At 35.0% G+C, this 22,768-nt stretch overlaps 1 protein-coding gene across 1 annotated transcript; it reads right to left on the bottom strand.

Moving 5' to 3' along the window:
* Positions 1–4,810: 4,810 nt before the first annotated feature.
* LOC131774498 (DNA topoisomerase I, mitochondrial) lies at positions 4,811–22,528 on the bottom strand. The gene is made up of 32 exons (XM_059090534.2): positions 22,419–22,528; positions 22,253–22,294; positions 22,087–22,120; positions 21,337–21,374; positions 21,093–21,103; positions 20,229–20,409; positions 19,813–19,878; positions 18,721–18,740; positions 18,290–18,545; positions 17,506–17,513; positions 16,748–16,823; positions 16,207–16,266; positions 15,901–16,011; positions 15,324–15,376; positions 15,131–15,185; positions 14,703–14,763; positions 14,521–14,555; positions 14,018–14,185; positions 12,792–13,021; positions 12,082–12,145; positions 11,650–11,730; positions 11,368–11,412; positions 10,641–10,711; positions 10,410–10,437; positions 10,004–10,085; positions 9,156–9,256; positions 8,397–8,465; positions 7,771–7,962; positions 7,398–7,448; positions 7,202–7,296; positions 6,748–6,897; positions 4,811–6,555 (listed from the first exon to the last, which is right to left on the bottom strand). Exons 1-32 carry the CDS (start codon positions 22,458–22,460, stop codon positions 6,453–6,455), a joined length of 2,679 nt encoding a protein of 892 aa, XP_058946517.2. The 5' UTR covers positions 22,461–22,528; the 3' UTR covers positions 4,811–6,452.
* Positions 22,529–22,768: the final 240 nt, after the last annotated feature.

The raw sequence follows: 22,768 nt of genomic DNA, 5'->3' as shown, positions 1-22,768 counted from the left end.
CTGGCATGCCATTTAAAACCTATAATTTCAAAACCCTTCAAACTATGTTAATTAAAATCATCATCATAGATTTTGGTGTATTCATGATCATACAACAAAAAGAAATCCTGCCAACTTAAAAGCAAAATGAACTGGTTTCTAACTATTTTTCTTAATTTATTAAGAAGGTAACAGATACTTCAAAACTGTTTATATATTTATAAAAACTCCAAGCTTTGTGTAACCTGGCACAAAAGCAGTAAACAATGAAAACAAAGAAATAACTCTTCACTACATAATAAAAACAACTTTAGTTAAATCCAAATATAATATCTGTGTAAACTGTCTATAAGATATGGAGATCAACTGGAGGTTAATTATTGACTCAAAAGTACATGTAATTGCTCATTATTTATTTCCAAGGCCATTTAGAAGTAATGTATGTTCTTCACTTTCAGAACCTCAAAGTGTTTCCTAGTGATTTCCATCCTAAATGAGTTTTCATAAACAGAAATATTAATCCGCCAAACCCAGCTTCAATGGTTTTGCTGGTACCAAGTTCCCTATAGTGAGTGATTTTAAGCTGTTGGTGGTAAATAGTTTGCAAAAAAGTAAGTCTTGAGCCTGGCCTGTTCACATTGGGAGAAACCTCCCCCCACCTTAACTTCCTCCTGTGATCAGTATGCAACTTCATGTTATTATCTTAATACACAGCTAATTAGACAGATGATGAGAATTTTCATTAAAACAGTTTGGAGAGTCGATTCCTGCATGGCTAGTGGTAAACAGAGCAGAATATGACTGCTTTAGTAAGCAAAGAGCCATGCTGGTTGTCAAATTCATCACTTGTGAAGCCCAAAACTTAGGGACTGGTGGCTCTGTTGATGTATGTCAGCTCCTACTAGTGATATGTATGTAGGGTAATCTGCCCAAAACACTTGATACTTTCTATAACCAATGTTCATGACAAATTTTTAACTCTTTGACCCTCACAGTGACTAGTATCTAATTTCTCCTCACAAAATCACCCCTGAGTCACACAATAAGGTCACGAGAATAAAAGTAATGATTTCCACCTAAAGAAACTCTTGATTGCTTAACAAAATCTCTTTGTCAGTACTTTAGGAAATGAATAGAGAACAGTATGGAGAATATACATCTTCAAGTTAGGGTGTGAAGGGTTAAGACCTCATTATTCAATGACCAAATTCACAATTTACAATTATACTTTGACTTTCTTTGCACATAACTATTTTCCATTTCCATTCATTTCATGAAGTATGAGTGTCTGCATTATATACATGAAGCTCAACATACATGTTCTGGTCAAACTATTCTTTCATCACTGTCACCAAGAATTCTTTGCTCCTTTAAGAATGTGTTCAAAGGTTTATCCAGTGAGTATCCCCAGCAGAAGTGTTTTGGCTTCTTTAGAAGATATTTCCAACAATTCATTGAGATTTGATCTTTTTCTTTCTTGGTCATGTCCTCTTCCATACTTTCTAAAGCTTTCTTGTCTTATCTTTCCATTTCATCCACTCTTTTCTTGTTTACAACACTATTGTTAGCTTTCTTGTTTCAAAATGACCATAGATGACCTTTGTTGACCCTTTAACTCCTAGGATCTCATGAGTAATTCTCCTTACTGTCTGACATACAATTCTTGTAATGTCAATTAGGAGAATTTGGTATTGAATCAACCAACAATCACCTATTTGATATTTTACCTTATCCTCATTACTTCTATACTTGATATTGTATTGACATTGTAAGGAGTAATTCTCTCTTGGTCACTCATGGGAGCTAAAGGGTTAACTATTCTATCTCAGGCTGGTTAATGTTCAAATGACTGACATAATTAACATTTATACTTAAAAAAAGAACATTTTGATATAAAATACACCCTTACCAAATTTTATTGAAAACTCTCAGTCTATAACTTGATTCCAAAGAAAATAATTTTTAAACAGTTAGAGCTCAATTAATTGATAAAAAATATAAATTAAGTGAACTGAGAGATTGACTTGACCCCTGTTATTAAAAAGATTGGATGATGCTATCCACTGGATCAATATTATCCAGTTGGTAAGTACATCTACACTAATTATCTAATTCTGTGGACTCCTACATAATAGAAGGGGAGTTGGCAGGTGAAAGGAGAATGGTCCATAAAAACTTTACTTTTCACTGAAGCAAATATGCAGCTCACCAAAGGTTACTGATTAGCTTTTGTTATCAACAATCTGAGAATACCTTCTTCACTGTCAGTGAGTGTCACGCATTTCTTGGAATTTTTGTTCAGGAAATTCATATAAAGATTTTTCTCAGGTTTTTCTCTGAGTTCTGCTAATACACATTTATTTCATACTTATGGGTAAAGACAGACACGTTCTACTTCAAATAAGTAGTTCGGCCAATTTACCACAGATCGACATTTGAACGCCTGAAAGAGATAAGTCCAGCCTAAGAATTCATCTTACCAGACCAACTTGATATCATCTCACTGCAATCTCGTTTCCAACACGTGATCACCAGTTTTAACGCTAGTTGTTGACCTAGTGGCTATGTTTTTTAAAATTTACAGTCCGCACAAATAAATTTAGCTCAACTGAAGCACATCAGTCATTTTAAGCTGCTATTCACCTTCACGATATATTTCTATATAGTTCTTTCCTCATTTCATTAACGACGATGATATATGATGTCGTTACTGTCCTGTCGACGATTTGCAGCTTCAATTACTATCAGCGGCTTCTCCTCCAGGGAAGCACTGTCATGTAATCATGTAATCATGTAATCTAGTAAGATGGCGCGCTTGTTTCTTCGTCTAAGTTTCACATTTCGGATATTTTCATTCGGTTTCTTGGCATGGAGACCTGTTATTATAGGAAGGACATATCATGGATATTAAAATAATTGGTTAAGGCTGCTAGTGAAAGAATATAGATCAAAACGTCGAAATCCAGACCTAGAGAAAGACAATGTAGAATCGGAAGTTGTAGGCCTTGCTGTCCAAACAGGTAAGCTTTCCGACTTTTTTTCTCGCTACTAACTTTATGGTACTGTCAATGGTTATATAAAGCATGATGACAACGGTCAATGAAGCACCAAGTCGCGTTTATCCATAAAATTCTTCCAGGTTCCTTGTGATCTAAATGAACCTCTTGTACCTATATTAAGCATACATGACATATGTATCTCACATTTAGAACTTGCGTTATCGAAGTTGGAAACCTATTTCTCTTGATTCTATCCGATGTACAGTTCTGCCGATCGTTGCGTATTTTATAAAGGAGAAGTTTAAATTTATTTGTTTCTGTGTTCCACAAAGCTATCTACAGTAGAAAGTTGTCAATTAGCAGTGACGCCTTTTTCTCAGTTTTGTCACTATTTTCAAACACATACTGATACTTCTTAGATTATGTGCTTGAAGCTTCTTATATTTTGTCTGATGTTCATAAACTGTCTTGTACTATGGTGAATGAACGTTGATGGGTTTTCCCCACGTGTTAACTTAAAATTTTCTGTAGTGCCAAAATATGAACATGTACTTACCCCACCTCAGAAGGGATATACCCTGGAACCCCACTTTCCTTGATAAATCTACAGAAGATGCCAGACAAACATTCACACAATGGAGAAAAACATTTCTCCCTTTTATTAAAATTACAAAAAGAAACTACTGAGTTGTCAATGAGGGTAATTTTTGCAACTTCCAAGTATATTGCAGGAAAATGATCTGATGTACTGCAAGACATTAACCTTTAACTCCCAAGATCTCCTTACTGTCTGCTATACAGTTCTTGTGATGTTAGTTTAGAGAATTTGGTATTGAATCCACTTATAATCCCCTAATTGATGTTTTTCTTTTTTCTCATCACTTGTGTGCTTGATATTGTATTGATATTGTAAGGAGAAATTCTGTCTTGGTCACTCATGCATGGGAGTTAAGGGGAACTACTTTATAAAAGACCTTTTTTTCAATGAACTCCCACTGCAGTTTTTTCAAATCATTATTCAAATAAAATGGTTGATTAATAGAATTTGATTCTAGTAGGATAACCATTTTTTTTCCAATACTGCTGAGAGAAAGAAATGCATTTAACTTGTGGTCTGTACAAATTATTTCTTAGGTAGATGCTATGAAAAAAAAAAGGCTGGGATGCAACTTGTTAACAATCTTTTACCCTCACTGCCTTAAGATCATCAGTAGTCATTTTACATTGTATGATTTGTTAATTGTGTTCAGAAACCTTAGTCAATAGGGCCATAATTGCTCATGAGCTATTTTGTATTGTCAAGTGTTACCCATGTTTATTAAAGTTCTTCTTCACATCAGTTGAGTTGGTTGAAATTCTCTGTATTGAAATTCTCTGTAAATTTATGTTTCTCTTGGAAAAGGACACAAAATATATCTAACTCCCACAGTTACAATTGGTGATTTCTCCTATTATGTATTATTTTCCATTTTCAAAAAGAAACTGACCTGTTGCCTTCTCTTTTTGCTTTGCAGTTTCTTCAATTGTTCTGCTATCCAACCAGTTAATATGTGAACATTCATGGTCTGTTGCATGAGGCCAATGAAAAGTAGTGTGTACCTCTGGAAATATATTAGCTTTTGGTGGAGTGTGTGCAAAATAAATGAATTATGGAAATTGAAAATTGTCTGCTTCTTAACAACTTGTTTACTCATAAAGTCATATGAAGCACTTAAAACTCTACATCCCACACAGTAAAGTTTTTTGTAGAGCTGTTGGCTGGTATGTAATACAGAAGCCAAATATCTGAAAAACACATCCAATAATTACTATTTCATAGCACACATAATACATGAAAGAACAGGCTAAAATCTTTATTTTGAAGCCTTCATGTATCCCACAGTGCCAGGCACTGCTTCAGTGGGCAGGATTTTCTCAATGGTTAAGATCTAAAATTCTAAAAGGCTTAAACTTGAATCTAATGGAAGCTTTTGGCTGTCTACCTAAAAATCATTTCACACTAAGGCAAAATCTAAGTACAACATTTTCTCTGGTCCTTGTCTTGCCAAGAGAATATAACAGTGCAATTATAATCTGAACATCAAATGTGCTAAAATAGTATTTCAAGATTAACAGGATATGGGAGAAGTCTTAAGTTGTATGGGCTAGAAATTATCCTACCTATATCATAATTGCATGTTGTGAAGGTTGTCAAGATAATTACAATGAATTAAAAGTGATTAAACTATTTTTCAACACTTTGTGCTACAAATCCAAGGTGCAAAATATGTCAAGATGTTTAACACCAGCACTGAACCAAAAAATGCACTTGGAATATGTTGCAGATGAAGTGCCAGAAACGAGTAGACTAGGTACATTAACTTCATTTCTCTAAGAGATCTGTGCAACTTCCACTATTCAATAACTTAATATTTTCATCAGATTACTTGTCTCTAAGTATTATTTAAATCTCAAAAAAATTGTATGTGGAATACATGACCAATAAAGTTCCAAAAAGCTTCTTAATACAGGTAAAAGCGTGACAAATTGAGAAGTTAATTGTGACATTTTCATTGAGATCTCAAGACAAAAAATTTGTTTTGATCCCATAATACGTAATTATGAATGTTACAGTCTTGAATGTTCCTACAGATTGGCATTCTCTACTTACCCAAGTTGAAAATGCCAAATTGAAAATTACTTACAAGAGAGAAAAAGTAATTGGTATGAAAAAGAGGCATTCTAAGGTTTTAAAATGATGGTATCACAAACCAGGAACTGATCAGATGACCCAAATTGCAGTCATATTTTCCACAAAGGCTTGAGAGTCAAATCAAAACTTCCCTACACATTCTGCACCCACAAAGAAACATGGAACATGTCCACTGATTGGCAAGTTCTCTAAGCTCTTCATGCAACCAATCATAAAGGCAAAAGTACTACCCTGGCTTGTTCCCAAACTTCTCTCCCTTTCCAAGAGTAAGGCTCTGGTAACAAGGTTATAGAACCTAACTTTCAAAGCAGAGATAACTTTCATTGGATTTAAGCTTTGAGAAAAAGATGCAGTTGTATTTCTGTTGTTATTTCGAAAATTACACACATTTTTAGGAAAAACGACAGCCCTGAAATAGCATTTTTAATGAATGCAAAACTTCATCACTGCAGGACATTCAAAAACACATTCTAGTGTTTCCTACTGTAAAATAGAATTTCCTTTAAAAATAAATAATTGTTAATTAATTAACTAATACTAATATACAAATGGAACTTAGATATTGTCCCAGACTTTAAGTTTCTGTTCCCATTCGATGCATTTTTCTTGTATTTCTCTCATCCACCGCTAAAATCTCAAAAATCATTTCCAGAATATTGTATGTATAGTAACAATAATAATATAATCAAATTAAATTGTAATGAGTACCGTGACAAATGTAAGCGTGTGTGGGCTAAAATTGAATGATTACTATGCCAGCTGTGTTCACTGACAAGCCTGGATCAAAAAACAAAGTCTTTTTCTGCCATGTCGAGGGCCCAAGCAAACTTCTCACGTTGGGTCTTGTTGTAAACTTTCTCTACTGGCACCTCATGTTTCTTGCACCTTAAAATGCAAAAAAAGCAAAAAAATATTAACAACAAGGTGTACAAAAACTCAGTAGTCACACTTTTGTCTGCCATTGTGTATTTCACAACAGGAAATACAGCAAACTTCAGTGCAAATCAACTGTTTAGGCAAGGCCACCTCTACAAGCCCCTTATTATCTTTGGTATTGGATATAGAGCTTTCACCTACCATGCCACTGAAATTCGTGGGTCCAAATAATTTAGTTTTGAGGTACCAAGTGCAATCTCTTTATTTTCTTCTTTGTCTGTTGCAGTCACCTCTAATTTAAACAGCTGATCCTCAAATCTTTGAACCTGAGTTTTTTTCTTCTCTAGTTGCCTACAAACAAAAGAAAAAAATTCATCAAAGATAATCATAAGTAGTCTATAGTCTCTCCAAGAAGGATCATTAGCTTAGGTCATTCGTACTTGTAAAATTTTTACAAGCAAGACATTTAAATGACTTGATCCAAACTTCCTTTGCATGGAAGAAAAATATAATTTTTGACCAACTCTAGAATAAAGAGTTGAGGAATAATTTTGGAAGATTACTCCAAAGGAGCTCTTGTGATGTAAACTTCCTCAGTAAAGATGAAATATTGTATAACCATTAGTAGAAAAATTAATTTCCCTAGTTAACATACTTCATCACTTTTGCATCTTTGCTTTCTTTTGCGTGATTTTTCAAAACCTTGAGTTCTTTTTTTGCATCCTTGATTGCTTTTTTCTTTGTAGCAATCTAAAACAGAACAGCAAAATCAACAAAATCAGTAAATGGAATATGTAAATGCATGAATACCCAGATAAATAACTCTTGGGAAGAAAGTCACAAGTTCACACCTTCTCTTGTAGATTGGACATTGATTTTTCAAAGGTCTTGGGGACTGTGCGCTAAAATAGATAAAAAAAAAAAATAGTGAGCTACATGTATGAACTTAAGCCTTTTCATATGATTACATCTACACCTGTAATACTGGTTTAGTCTAACTGAGTGCACATGCAATAAAATACAATAAAACACTTCATAATGCCCGGCCACATGGAATATGCTTGCTTTATTTAATAAAAATGCATCTGTGTTATCAATGGTGATGTCATCTGTGTCTATCCTTCAACAGATCACAAGTAAGAACCAATCAAAATGTGTGTATAGTCGGCTTATAACATAACACCAAGCAAATGCACAGCAAAATGTTATCAGAGTGGACATTACCTGATGGTTACATAGGATGGCCACAGCACGGTTTGCTCTGTTGTATGTCAACACTTTTGAATTGACATTGTCCTCAGCTTCTGTTAACTTGTTTAGTTGATCTTGGAGTGTCATGGAGGCATTGAATGTTCTGAATACCTTTGCTGTAAGTCCATCCATCAGCTCTGACAAGTACTTGTTCAAAGAAGTTGTCTAGAAAATGAAAATTTTCAACATTTATTTTGTTTCTGGATGCTTTACAGCAAATTGTTTTCAGGTAATTACTATTACTAACTCGTTACTAACCAAGGGTTGCACTGGGGAATATTGGCCCAAGTAACGTGGCAGTACAGACTGAGCACTGCGAGATTAGTGAGTAGCTTATTATATGGCACTCAGGCCAAATTTGTTTGTCTAGAATTTGCCAGCTTTTGCAAAAGAAAATTCACAGCATATAATCATCATGACAGTCTTTGTCAAAGCAGTCCATGGGGCAAAATCCTGACTAGCAAGTAACAACCAATCAATTTGATTTAATTTACCTCAGGACCAGCTTGCCATATAATCAATAAAACTGCTCCAATTTGCAAAACCTGGTGCAGAAATATTACCACGTCACTTTAAAAAAGAAGGGAAAATACACTTACAGATAATCTGTCAAAAAGATCATCACCATTCTGTTTTCCTTTCATAAAAATGGCAAGATTCTTGAAAACCTGTAAAGGGAAAAGGAATAGAAATAAAAGTTGTTAGAAAATGGACAAAAAGGCAGTTTGCAGAGTGAATCTTGAAAAAAAAAATTGCAAATATTTTCAACTTTGTTATTTGCCATTACACCTTTTCCATCCTTAGCCCTTTGACCTGCTCCAGAAATGATAATTAACATGTACTGGCAACTTGTTGCTATGATCTATGATATTCATAAATCAAGCAGTAAACAGGTAAGGAGAATACTCAGATTTATCTGGTTAAAATGGTTATCATGATGTGAAAACAAATTCTCCTTACTAATTTACAAGGAAATTGTGCAGCGGCTAGAGGGGAGAATTAACAATCAGATCTTGGAGTTAAATGGTTAAGTAAACAAAATTGGTCCTTTTTGGTCTGTTCTTGCCTCCTTAGTTCTTTACCTTTAAGTTTCCTCTGTGTTTTACTTTAGAAATATTACAGAGGTGAGACCATGAAGAGACCATGAAAACCATGCATATTTCTGAACGCAGCAGTAAAGTGGACTCTTCCTCTCAAAGATCACAAACATGGGCCCCCAACTGATAAGTACCTATGTTCATTGTACCTGTTACCTTCACTAAAGGGACAACTCTGTCAAGGGGGACACTCTGTCTGGTTCCAAGGGTGTCCCCTTAACTGAGAGTCCAGTGGCTAGGTGACAGTTGTTCAATAGCTACCTTCTTTTCCACTGGCACAAAGTTCCAGTATCGAACAGAGTCTTTACCAAGGAAATCAAACTCTACGACATTCTCCTTGTCTTCCCACTCATCATGCAATTCTAGAAGGATAAAAAGCATATTATGAGGCTACTTAATGAAACAATAAAGTGAAAAATTTAAATCCTGGGTTCAAATATGAAAATATGGTGCCTTTAAGCAAAGACAATACTATCAAATGTCAGATGGCAATTTTGTGTAGGCGGATTATAACAGCAAAAGGGTGAAAACAGCCCACTGAAGACAAAACAACTACATTAATCATATTGTCTGGGTCATGTAAACAATAAATCTGTAAACAGTAAAACACAATACAAAAGCTTTTGTTGTTTTAAAACCATGCAACTTTATATTCATGCCACAACCACACAATTTCCAAATGATGGAAGACACATTTGAAGGTTCTGTACTGGAAAACAGCATCTGAACAGCCAACCAACAAAAATCACATGCGACAATCTTAAGTAGAAATCGTTTTGAAAAGGGAAAATATATTATGCTGGAAAGTGGTAAAAAAAAAAACAAAACAAACAAAGAAACAAACACTCAAAAACAACATTTGGACAAGCTTTTCTTGTGTTCTCCCAACATCTTATGTGGGTTATAATGCCACAAAACCAATGAGAAGAGTGATCTGTTGGTATATTTAGAGTACCTTTACATCATATACATCAATTATTTTTTTTCTAGTGAGCAACTGCTGCATACTTCAACATATACATAATGGACAGATCTTTGAAAACTCTCATTGTTCAAGAAGAGAATAAAAAAAACAAGAAATAGAGCCTTGATCAGTATGAAATACTTACTAATATGTTCAAATCTCAGTGAGCAACAGCCAACAGTATCAGCAGTTTCTTCATCTTTTTCATGACCAGCACGAAGAGCCAACTGAAAAAAGTTACACAGATTACAATCAGTTCTTGAGGACCATTTGCTCTGTAAAAATCTAAAATAGCCTTAGCCACCTCATGAGTACATCAAAAAGGTACCCAAAGTAGATAAGTGGGCAATTAAACTGCAAAGCCTAGTAAAATATGGCATGGAATGCTAAGTTTGTCACATGTTTTGACCATACTTGCTTGACAAAGGAGAGGACAAGAAAAAGAGTTGACAGGTACAAATAAGATAGCTTCTGCCAACTTTGAGTGGAACAAATGGAGAGAAAGATTATCGAGTAAACCATTATTTGAAAAAGAAGCTTCAAAGCTTTACCTTGTCGATAAAGTAGAGAGCAACACCTCTGTGGAAAAAAAAGACAGATTATTGACGGACAAGCTACAATACACACCTAGAGGAAAATTATGTCAATTAACATGCTCCAGTATGGGACCAGGTTAGGTTTATTGAAAACCATTCATATAAACAAAGCAACATGGCCTGTTCCTTTCTGAGCTGATCAGCAGTACCAAGGCCTGGACAGTGGTAAACTCTTCATAAACAAACCTTTGTCGTAGTCTCATTTCTTTGGCCTTCCAATCCCGTTGATAGTCTTCTCTGATTTTTTCGACGCAGTCCTGCATAAACAAATAAATACACATCAACACATTACACCCTAACATCAGTATGCATATTCTCCACACTGTTCTCTATACCTTTGCAAGGAGCTTATCAGGGGAGAATTTGTTTAACAATCAAGAGCTTCTTTAGATGGTGATTATTTGCTTTATTACTTCCATTTTGAAATCACTTGTGATCCTTAAAACCTGACTGGCTCTAACTGCTTTGATTTCTTCACAGATTGCACTATTCTACACGCCAAATTGCATCTTTTTCCCAGCTAATGAGACAGCTTTATTAAACACAACAACCAATCAAATTTCAATGCCAGCTTAAAGAAATCAATCAAATTGCAATAAAATGAAAGACAACTTTTGCAACTTTTCATGATGCAGCTCAATGTATATACAGGATAAATTAATATTTGTCCCGACTAAAAATAACTTGTACTGAGCAACTGAATTTTGTGATTTTAAATGGATGTAATAAAGTAGTAATTGAATTTTGTGTCCTGTCTGTCTGAATCATACTTGTGATTTCAAATTTCACTCCACTAAGTTCACTTACTGTTATTCATTCTTGTGACCTTAATGAGTGATTCAGGGGTCATATGGTTAAACTTGTATTGGTTTCATACAGTCAAGAATCACAGATATTGCATCACACTAATTACCTTTAATTTTCTTGCTGTTTCGTATTTTTGCCAGTCCTTCTCACCCTGCAATAGAATTCAAGGAAGCAAGTTAGCTGTGCATTACATAGCAATGAATTAATTTGCTTCAGCTATTGTACAATCCTAGCCAAATTTCTGGGACACCTGCTGTTTTCCCTGCCCACCTCATTGTTTCTTAGATAGAAATTTATCAAAATAGAGTTCAACTTTAAGCTTACAGTCAGTGTTGTTATACAACTGAACAGACCACCTATTGAAATAAAACATTTATTCTTACTGTACCTTTAACCTTGATGTGGAATTCAGCATGACATACTTGTAACTTCCTTGGATGTTCTCAACCCAGCAAGCCAACCATGAAACCTGCAGGAAAAAAGGTAGAAATCACTTCTTAGCATTACATTTTTAAGCATGCAGTTTACTGGTTAACAGGCTAATTTAGTATTATCAACTAAGTAGATAATGTAAATTGGCCACCATAAGGATTTCCAAAGCTGACAGATTGAGCATTAGCCCTTTGTCAGAGCTTTGCCACCAACGCAGCACCAGAGTTTCTTTTATTAGAAAATTACCCCTTTTATTCATTAGTATATTTGTCACCCCAGTGGTTGTCTTATCCTTCCATACAACTTCCTGATACCAAGGTATCCTTGACAAAGATTACTAACATTATCATGAAACAATTTGGCAAATGAAAACAGGAATAGTCCATACCTTGTTGTCATGAATAACTTTTTGCCACTTGTGCCCTTGTGGTGGTTCAGGAACTTTGGCCCCTCTGTTAAAAGAAGGAAAACTTGCATTTTCCTCTAAAAAAACATTCCTATTAAATTCTGCTATTAGTTAACTCTTGCAATTAATTGAGTATTTAATGTAGGTAAAAGAAAATCAGAAATACAAAATAATATGTGCCTGCAAGAAGCAGGAACAGGAACCAGCCAAGGGTTTGCATGATTATGAGCACAAAAATGAAACCTTTTTCTAGACTTTTACCAAATCACTAGTTTAACTTTCTCAACTCCTGGAATTTTCATCAAATGGCCTAACCACAGTAGATTTTTTAAGGTTGGCCAAACAACTAAAAGTTCCCCAATTTGCCAAGAAAAGATTTTGGCAAAAGTGATTCAAGTGAATTAAGATTAACTTAAAAGACTACAGCCAGCTTATCAATGCTTCAACCAACAGTGAAAATAAAATCTCTCGACTTCTACCCGTTTTTTGAGATCTTTATTTTCCAGACTTCTAGGACTAAAGAATATGCTTCCAAATTTTCATACTTTTTACAAATATTCAGAAATCTTTGAAAGCCCTGAGAGCCCCAATTTCTGACAGTCTTTCCAAATAAATTATCTTATCTTCTCTTTCATATATTTTTAATAGAGAACATGCTTTTGCAGACAACATCATTACCAATTGACACATACTTGCCAATGTTTATGATCACATCCTCAGGCATAGTTCTCTTCTTAAATTTCCCTTGCTTAGGATGGTCACCACGCCCTCGGAACAAACCAGGAGGTTCAATCTTGAAGTTGCCAACCCTCTGCCTGTGTCCATCCATGAGACAATAACCATATTCATCCAGAATGGCCTCATTTTGTTCTTTTAGTACCTGCTTCTGTTCCTTTGTCCAGTTTTTCCTCTCCTCATTTTTCTACAAGGAAATGTGCATACATGTACTAAATTGATGTGGTGTGACCATTCCTTTGACATTCCCAGAGTCTAAAAAGTTCTCAGTTTATAACCTACATGTAATCTTGAAAATGAATAGATAGACAGAAGGTTGTCATTGGAAGCTGGTAGATGGCAGAAATCTGCTGGCTGTACAACCATTCTGCACCGGCTAATTGGTGAAAATGTGATCAAGGCCGAAAAAAAAAAAGTATTTCTAAACTGATTTTAACATCAATTTATGGCTAACAAAAGTAATTCATTTACGTCCCAGAATACCAGAGAGAAAATCGACTTTTTCTGTGACATGAGGGGACGCAAATCGTCTGTACTGTAAGTATCCCGGAGAGTCCCCTACATTTTCTTAGACTTTTAGTCTAAGAAAATGTATGGGACTTTTTGAATGCTCCAGGCAGCTTTCCTGTAAGGTGTCATAATCCTGTTGCTGCTGACATCGATGTGACAGATAATTGCTTTTGCACTGTTTTCTTTGCTGGCTTATACTTGTCATCAAGTTTCAATAAGATGGCTATCATTTTTCACAAGAATTAAAATCACCGAGCTTGATATGTACTTACAGTGCAGACGATTTGCGTCCCCTCATGAGAGCCCCACATTCCACCAAAAAAGGCATGCTCTTTTGTAACATGCAATGCTTGCTATGCAAGCATAACTCAATTCAGCTGCTTAATCAGTTCAGATTATACAGCTATAATGATTACATTTTCCTACAACAACCCTGTATACATGCAAATTAATTTTCCAACTCTTCAATTGTTGTAACACCTGAATATAAATCCCCATTACAGGGTGTAATAAAATGGACCTCGCAATCTTTTTTTTAAATTTATAATCAAACAAATTCTCGCATCAACTATCAGCACTAAATATAACTCAAATACTCTTACTCCTAATTTGAGTCAAAGGTATCTAACAAATACAAAAAAGAAGAAGTCCAATACATATTCACTGCATTTACCTGAACAAAGTATGCATGCATTTCTTTGAAGTCACACTTTTTGAGATCTTTGATAATCTTTCTCTCATCATTTGTCATTTCTTTCCTCCAGTCTTCAAAAAAATTCTTGTTGAAGATCTCTTTGCTGGTGTAATCATGATCAAGCATCTTGGCATAATATGATGCCACCTGAAAAAGAATCAGATCAATAAAAAGGTACAGAGTTAATTCACATTTCGTGTGCTGTACCACTCCTTACATCTTTCAAAATAGAGAATTCTACAAAAAACAAATCAAAATACTGCCCTAAAACAAACTTTTGTCCACTTACATGTTCAATTACTTAATACTAAAACCATACACTATAGCTGTCTTTCCATGGGATGACAGCTGAGGTACTCACTGTCTAGCATAACCTTTTACAGCCAGTGACAAACTATGCTGTTAATCATTGGAGAAATCCCCTGTGTTGTTTCATATTTTTGGTAAAAAGTCCATCAAAATTTTAAATTATTTTCTCATACCTCTTCTGCTGCCAAACTAAGTTCCATGTGATTTCCTGACAATAAAATTCAATAAATAATGACTTACAAAGTATTCTTCCTGTATTTAAAAGAAATGTAACATTTCAAATGACTTATAACATGCATCTGTATAGTTAAGCTAAGCTACACTGACTGACAGTTTGCAGAAGAGCAGAGCTCACCGTCATAATAAAACTTGATATCAGAAGGCAGCTGCTCATACAGAGGTGGGAAATAAGGACCCTAGAAGACCATAATCATTTATTTAGTAAGATAGAGGGGGATTACATATAAAGAAAGGAGGGAAATATATCCTAGGCAACTTCAGTAAATAAAATAGTTCTTATTTGTACTGGTGTATCCCTATAAATAGAAATGTTCACATTGTAATCCAACCAATGTGACATCATAGCATTGTAAGTAAGATTATCATGTTTTAATTAAGATTTGCATCAGTAGTATTACTAGTATTGAACATGATGTGTCTTGGAAACAGAAGAAAAACAGGATCACAATGTTCACATAAACAAAACTTGTAATGGAAAAAAAATATGAGGTGTGCATTGTGTTTCTGTTTTAATAAAACACACCCTAACAAAGATGAATCTACCTTATGTTCCAAATGAAGCCACTTGACACCATCAGGAAGTTGCTCTTCTTCCCACCTTTAGAACAAACAGAAAACTGATTTTAACTTGAAGAGCCATGAAAGATATTTTATTCTGTAAGGATAAACAATCAAAAGATTTATCAACCCTCTTTTAAAAAATTATGACATTGATTGGCATTAACAAGGTACAAACCATTTCCACACTTCCTTCTCCTCTTCTTTCTTCTTTGTTCCCTTTTCCTTTCCCTAAAGAATAAGAAAAGAGATCAACTGTGCATCAAAGCTGGGGGGGGGGGGGGAGGGAAAGGTGATTTAGGCTTTTTTTTTAATAAAGACTACTTTTGCAAACCCAGCTGTATGCCAATGGGATCATGAGTGTTAAAGTGTATGTTTTAGTTGGGTTTCTCCAAATTCCAATTCCAAATTGTACAATGCTTAAATAGCATTCAATTTAAATATTTACCAAAATTTTCAAACAAATGGTGCTTAATGAAGTTAGAGTCTTCAATACATTCAAGAGCCATTGGAAAGTGTTCAAAAGTGTAGGGAAGTTGTCAGAACAACTTCAGATATGTTCGCCAGCATTCAGAAGTCTTCGGAAAATTGTTGGAAGTTGCCAGAACATTTTCGGAAATTCCAGTCACAAGGAGACAAAAATCCTACACATTTGACTCAGTTAATACTGGCAGGTATATCACTTTAACACACTGCATGTGCCTTGTAAAATAATGCAGAAGAGTAAAGATAAACATTTTAGGGCTTCATTGTACCTTTTTTTCTTCTTTCACACCCTTTCCTTCTTTTTTAACCTTCTTTTTCACAGAGCCTCCCTTGTCCTCCTTCTTTGCTGACTTTGGAGTACTTTTCTTAGCAGTCTTGGCCTTTCAGACAAAAAGGTGACAACAAAAATTAATATATATTGGTTGTATGATGGGAGAGCTTAATGAAAAAATATTCAGCACAAGGTGAAGTTCTACAGTAATGAAGTCCTTTTATGGAGAATCTCTCTGTTTAAAATAAAAATACAATATTTACGATTCATTCTACAACAAGGGGAACTTGTAACCATCACATACCAAAGGTTTATAATCATCTTCACTGTCACTTCCAGAGCCAGCGCTCTTCTTTCTTTTGCGCTGTTAAAAGAATGAATAAGTGAGTCTGTAACCAAAATGAAAAATTTCCATTTTCTCCCATGGAACTAAAAAGCATTTTTTGTGATTCAAGAAATATCAAATTCCAAAAACTAGATTTACACTAACTTGCACATGTTATGATCATGACATTAAGAGAAAAATCACAGGGATATAATGAAGTGACAGTTTTCCATCTACAAAATGGCAAATTGTTTGCCATTTTGTAGATGGAAAACAAATAAGTCACACAAATTCAAAGAGGTTTAAATTTATACACTTTGTTGCCAGGACAAAATTCTGACCAAAAACATGAGTTATGATAACTGGTTTAGGAAGAAAAACACATGAAACAGTTAGCTACAGACACTTATCATGGTTACATGGCATGCAGAGCAACCTCATCTCAACATGCCAAAATAAATTGAACTGTAAATCATGTTTGATTACACTATGAGCAAAAGAATTACCAAGAAGAACTTACAGAGGCAGAGTCCTTTGGCTTTGTAGCAGATGATACAGAGGACTTTGCAGGTTTCTTGTCTTTAGGGGTACTTAATCTAGGAATTATTAGACAATTATTCTTTAACAGCTACAGAATGTTTGCAACAGGACATCAGCTTACCACATATATGGTAGTCAATAAGATAACCAACATAAACTACAAGTGATTTAAACCATTTAACTCCCAAAAGTGATTAACATGTACTTTCTCCCATTAATATCCATACATTATCTAACAAACAGGCCATGAGGATACTTCAACTTATCAGGTAGAAGTTAAGATCTTGATCTCATACCAAATTATCACAACTAAGTTACAAGGAAATTTTTAGGAGTTAGAAGGGAGAATTAACAATCCGGTCTTGGGAGTTAAAGGGTTAACTAGTTGTTTTTACACATGAACTCATCACCAAACTATAGTTTTTTTGACAGTTTTTCAGACAAGGAAGAAGAACCAATGTACTAGTATCATAGACCTAGCTGCCCACTACACTGGGGTGGGTTCTACTCTCACACCCAAATGGGCTGAGTTTCTCTTTGGGTCTTATCTTTGGCACAAGGGTTACTTTAGTTTGCACTTCCACTAGTTCCCTTCAAATTGCCAAAAATCAATTTTAAATAGGAGGAACTTTCAGAGGGGCATCAAAAACCTCTACTGAGAGAAGCAGAGCTTTTTCAAGCAGTAGCCTTTGGGGGTCACAAAGGTAAACTCAGCTTAAGAGTCTTTCATCTACTCACTTTGCAGGCTGGATCAGATAACCACAATGAAACCATGAAAAGAAAAAAAGAAGAAAAATAATTAAAAAATTGTCACTTTTTACTAAACTCAAATTTAAAACTGTACTCTGCATGATACAGTGCTTTAATCAGAGAGAGCACAACTTTTAAGCTACAATGTCTAATGAAAGCTTCCTTTTTTCTTTTGAATAGCAATGTAAAGAACATTAACTTGTGTTATGATACAGAAGAGTGTTACATCAGTGTTAACAGACCCTGGCAATGGATTCTTCTCAAACTTGTACTTATCATTTACATGACCATAAATATTAACAATTCAGCACCAAGGATGGTATTCATGAGGTAAAATACACAACCTGTATAAACTGTATATATCTGTGTACATACAACTGACATAGGAAACAAAAAGCTAATTTGCTACAAGTGCCTATTACCTATACTTTGGTGGACTACATTACACATCTTAACCTACATGCAAAAAGCTGAATAAAACCTCTACAGTGCTCAAAACTGTAATTAAAGACTTCCCTTAACCCTCTACAACCTGATATCAATATGCATATTCTCCATACTGTTCTCTATACATTTCCTAAGGGGCTGACAAGGAGAATTTGTTTAACATTCAATAGCTGCTTTCAATGGTGATCATTTCCTATATCTTTGTGACCTTAATACTTGATTTGGGAGTGACATTTGAAGGAAAAATTGGATGCTAGTTACTCTCAGGAGATTAGAGGTTTAATGTGCAAACAAAAATTTTAACATGTGAACATCTGAGTCTCACCAAAGGCTCCTCATAATCATTATCAACTTGTTTCTTTCCAACTTTTTCACCATCTACTTTCTTTACTTTCTTCACATCATTCTTTTTCACCCCATCCACTTTTTTGTCTACTTTCTTATCGTTTTTCAATGACTTCCCATCTTTCATCTTTTCACTTTTTTTAGGTTTGACAACTTTGCTCTTCTCTGCCACAACACTGTTTAAAGCAGATTTCACAGGTTTTGCAGATGAACCTTTTGCATTTGCTGCTGAAGGTCTGCAAAAAATGGTTAAGGATAAATTTCATCATTCAAAGCTTTTTCTTTTAATGGCAATGAAAACTGTGGCATGATTGCTTTTTTTCTTTGAAGGTGATTAAAAGCTTAAAAATATATACCTGCATTATGGTTTAAATAATGTAAATACAAAAACTACAAAATATATGAACTTACTTGTTCTGGGCTCTTGCAATCTAAATGACAAAAAAAAGGAAACATAATAACTTCACAAATAAACCTCATCAAAGTGATTAATAATTGAATTTATATTAATTAATTCTATTGCACTAGGTAAGTGCAATCTATATAATGAGGGTACCTAGAGAGTCTGTAGATAAATCAAATCTTATAAGAACTGGTTTCTAAAATTTTCAGACAGCAGCAGAAGAATAAGACATTATCATAAATGATATCAGCAAGTGAACAACCACTGGCTGAGATACTGAAAGGTTTGTTTCTTTAGATATTTAAAGAACCCAGTTTACAATATTCCTTGTACCCCTAAGATCTAAATTATAGTGGTTCTCCTGATTGCAATTCCCTCTGACTACAAACTAACAGTCAAAATGTTGGCTCAAGAATTTTTTTAAGGTACCCAATTTATAATGGTAATTGAACTGAGTGGAGTGCAATTTGGGCTGAAATCATATGCCTGATTTGAAATCAAAAGTATGATTTCAGACCAAAATTGCACAACATGAGGTTCAATTACCACTTTATTACATCCATTTTGAAATTGCCCAATTACAAGACTTGGTCAGTTCAAATATTTTATTGATGCAGTATTAAGCTGGTTTGAAATTAAATTCATGGGGGGGGGGGAAATAAGAGTTTTGGAAACAAAAGTTGCAAAATTTGCCACATGATACTCTGTCTTTCATTTTCCTGCAATTTGATTGGTTACTTTACAAAAGTCTTGAAATCTGATTGGTTATTTGTTTTTAGAGTAGCCTCCTCATTGGCCGCAAAAAAGGTGCAATTTAAAGCAAAAAATGGTGCGATTTGTGAATAAATCGCACCAATTAGAGCCAATCAGATTACAGAGACCACCAGTGATTTCAAAATGGGTGTAATAAACATTATTAACTCAGCTGATAAAACCAAATCATCTTGTACTTCCTGTGATGTTTCCTTGAGAATTTGGTTTTACATCAAATCATATCCACTGGCTGAGTCTGCTTCTTTCTCCTCCTTACTTGTCTACTTGACATTGCATCAATATTTGTAAGGAGAAATTACTTCTTAAACAGAAGAGAATAGACTCACCAATGGTACATCATCATCATCATCATCACTTTCTACTTGACTTAATGCAGACTGCGCTTGTTTTATCTTTAACGAAAAAAAAAAAATATTTACAACCCCAATGATATCAAATTGTTAACAACTTACAGTAATAATTGTAATGAAACCTAAGCATCACAAAAAAGATAATCCTTGTGGAGTACTTGGGATTTTTCTTTTTCTTAACAGTCAAACACAGAGCTGAAATCTACCATCTCTCATGACTTTTTACTAATTATACTCCTGAGCAGTTCCACATCTTCATGATAAGAATGAGATGAAATGTAGCATCCAAAGAACCACTCAACATTTTGGTAGAGGAAATATTCTTATATTTCACAATTTGCAACAAAACTTGATATTCGATCAAAACTGATTGATCATCAAGTAAAACTCACTGGTGTGACAGGTTCCTTTTTAAGAGCAACATTTTCCACATTCTGACTTCTGTTTAAGGGTGATTGCTTTATAGGAGTTTGATGTGGTTCCTTCTTCATAGCAGAGTTGACATGAGATCTATAAGGAGACAAATCTCCAGAAGCATTTGGCATGCCTTGCTTGGGTGGACTGTGCAAGAACCTTAACATAAAAGAATGTGGGAAAGTAATGCATGAGAAACAGAAGTTTTGTTAGGATAAGAAAAACAGGAAATGAAAGGGGCAGAGTAGCCTTTCTATAGGATCATATAGGATCATGTTCTTATTGTTCAAACCTGACGGCAGTCTTTAATCACCAATATTATCAAGGTAATGTTAATCCCTATTGTCACACCCACTATAATCTGTTAAGTAGAATTTAAATGTTAAGAGCTTCTTTAGGATGTGTTATGTTATCTAGAAACAAGTCTACCCTAAGGTCTGAATGAGTGTGGTACTAACAATACACATTCCATGTGGCTTTTTATGAAAAAAAAAATCAGAAACAGCAGAGTAACAGCACATCAAGATTCTCCTCTCAAGATGAAAAAAGAAGGAGGAGAGGCTCTTAAAATAAAACAATAATTTAATAACCAATGCTTCTTACCCCACTGCATCAGTCAATTACACAAAAAAAGAACTGAAAAACCTCAATTAAAAAAAAAAGACAAAAAAAAAAGTAGATTTGACGAATCAACGTCAATCTTCACCAGTAAGATGTTTCAGCGAGAATTTTCTCTCAAAAGTACAACCCGCCCTACCCCTCCCCTACAAGCACCAAGATTCTACCCGATAACTTCAAAGGAAACAAAATGTCGGAAAGGGTGAACATTTTGTGGATCTCACCTTCCATCATTCTAGACGACAGGAAATCAGCGAAGCCCATGATTAAAATGTTGCAAGCATAGAGGAAAACAGAATACTCGTTAATATACATGACAATTTTTTTTCGTTGTAAAAATTGAACGCAAACAACGCAAGGAATGAATCGAATACAATACGCCGGCATCGAAGACTTCGAGTGCGGATCCATGAGAGAAAACAAGAAAAATTTTCGGTGAGTCTGTATCCATGAAGAGATGATTCGTACCTGGGTCGATCCAAACTTGATCTTTTTCCTATCGGGGCCTGCAAAAGTTAGAGAAATAAGCATTTCTTTTAATCGTTTTTATTACTCATGGTGCAAGTAGGATCGGAGAAGGCGAATCTGCTCACTTTCTCGAAGGGATAAAACTTTCGGAAAGCTAACTACTCCAAATAATTACCCGAAGGACGAATTGACAAGGGTACAAAATAAGCACGCTGTTAAAAAAAAAAATTACAACTCTAGGGAAAAGCGTTCAAGGTGTTATAGAACGCTGCAAATATTCTCGATCGATAGGCAAAGCAAAATGGACACGAAATCGACGACAACGGCGATCCTAAAGCTCTTCGTAAAAATAATGCAAGCACTGTGTTTTCGGACCAGATTATCATTTCCCTTCGCAGTTCCCTAGTTTGAAACTCTAAGCTCAATTGTCGACGGCAGACGGAACTTCCCCGACATTTGGAAAGGAATGAATGATTCATCTACCCAACTACGATCTATCAACAATAGCTTAAGATTAGGCAAATTTGTATCTACATGTGCTTCGGTGTTAAAGAAAAATCAACTCCGTTTGCGAAACGATATATCACAGAAGAGAAACGGTTAAAAATTGGCTTTGGTTACCATAACAGAGTCAAAAATTACACCATACATTAAGAGGAAACGGGAGAGACAATAAATCACAGTAAAGTACCGTAGTTTACCAAAGAAATAAGCGTGAAATTACACGAATAGATGTGCGGTCAATCTTACCTTCGCTCCCGACCGGCTTTAGTTTCGCCTGGGCCTAAACCGGGTAAAATCACGAAAACAAAAACTTCATCACGAAATGTGAAACATAAACTTGTTTAGATTTCTCAAGCAATCCATTTTGTTAGCCCGTGTATGATTTCCGAAAGATTAGTGAAACTACCCTTACCAGAACTGGGTCATCATCTCCAGATGCCACTTCTCTCATCGGCTGCATTGAAGAAATATTGCTTTAGACACAAAGCTACTTACGAAGTGCGGTGAAAAATCGTCAGACAACAGAGGAATAATCTCAAAATAAATCAAAATCAACGTCTTTCAAGAATCATTCTTACTTTTTGTAATGGAGCGGTGTGTTGAATGGCTTCCCCGTTCATTCCGGCTAAAAAATTGAACGAAAATTTTCTAAGTGTCGTTCTCCAACGAAAGGCAAAGGACAAAGAAATAGCTAAGTCTCTACTAACGGTTAGTACGCAGGCGTGGAGGTCACGTGATAACTTGGTGCTTCCTATCTCATAGGTTACCCAGGAAGGGATTTTTTTCTGACACACTTTTTCAAAACTTTAAAATATCCTCTCTCTCGGCTAACTCCTGAAAAAGAAATTGTACAATTAAATAAATGAGCCGCTCCAGCCATCAATCCAAAATTCCTTCTCTAAAATGTCAGCTTTTTCCTGATTCCTTC

Source organism: Pocillopora verrucosa, chromosome 3, assembly GCF_036669915.1.
Source record: "Pocillopora verrucosa isolate sample1 chromosome 3, ASM3666991v2, whole genome shotgun sequence".
Classification (NCBI taxonomy): Eukaryota; Metazoa; Cnidaria; class Anthozoa; order Scleractinia; family Pocilloporidae; genus Pocillopora; species Pocillopora verrucosa.
The sequence above is the reverse complement of the archived record's forward strand: the minus strand, read 5'-3'. Positions and strand labels throughout refer to the sequence as shown.

What these genes read in the sequence shown, in the direction of transcription:
- LOC131774498 (XM_059090534.2), bottom strand. Translation starts at nt 22,460, where the DNA reads ATGAACGGGGAAGCCATTCAACACACCGCTCCATTACAAAAA. An exon ending in AGCCAAAGGACTCTGCCTCT is followed by an intron (nt 16,267 to 16,747) that starts GTAAGTTCTTCT and finishes TTCTTTTAACAG; the next exon opens with CGCAAAAGAAAGAAGAGCGC. An exon ending in GAAATGAGACTACGACAAAG is followed by an intron (nt 10,438 to 10,640) that starts GTTTGTTTATGA and finishes TTTTTTCCACAG; the next exon opens with AGGTGTTGCTCTCTACTTTA.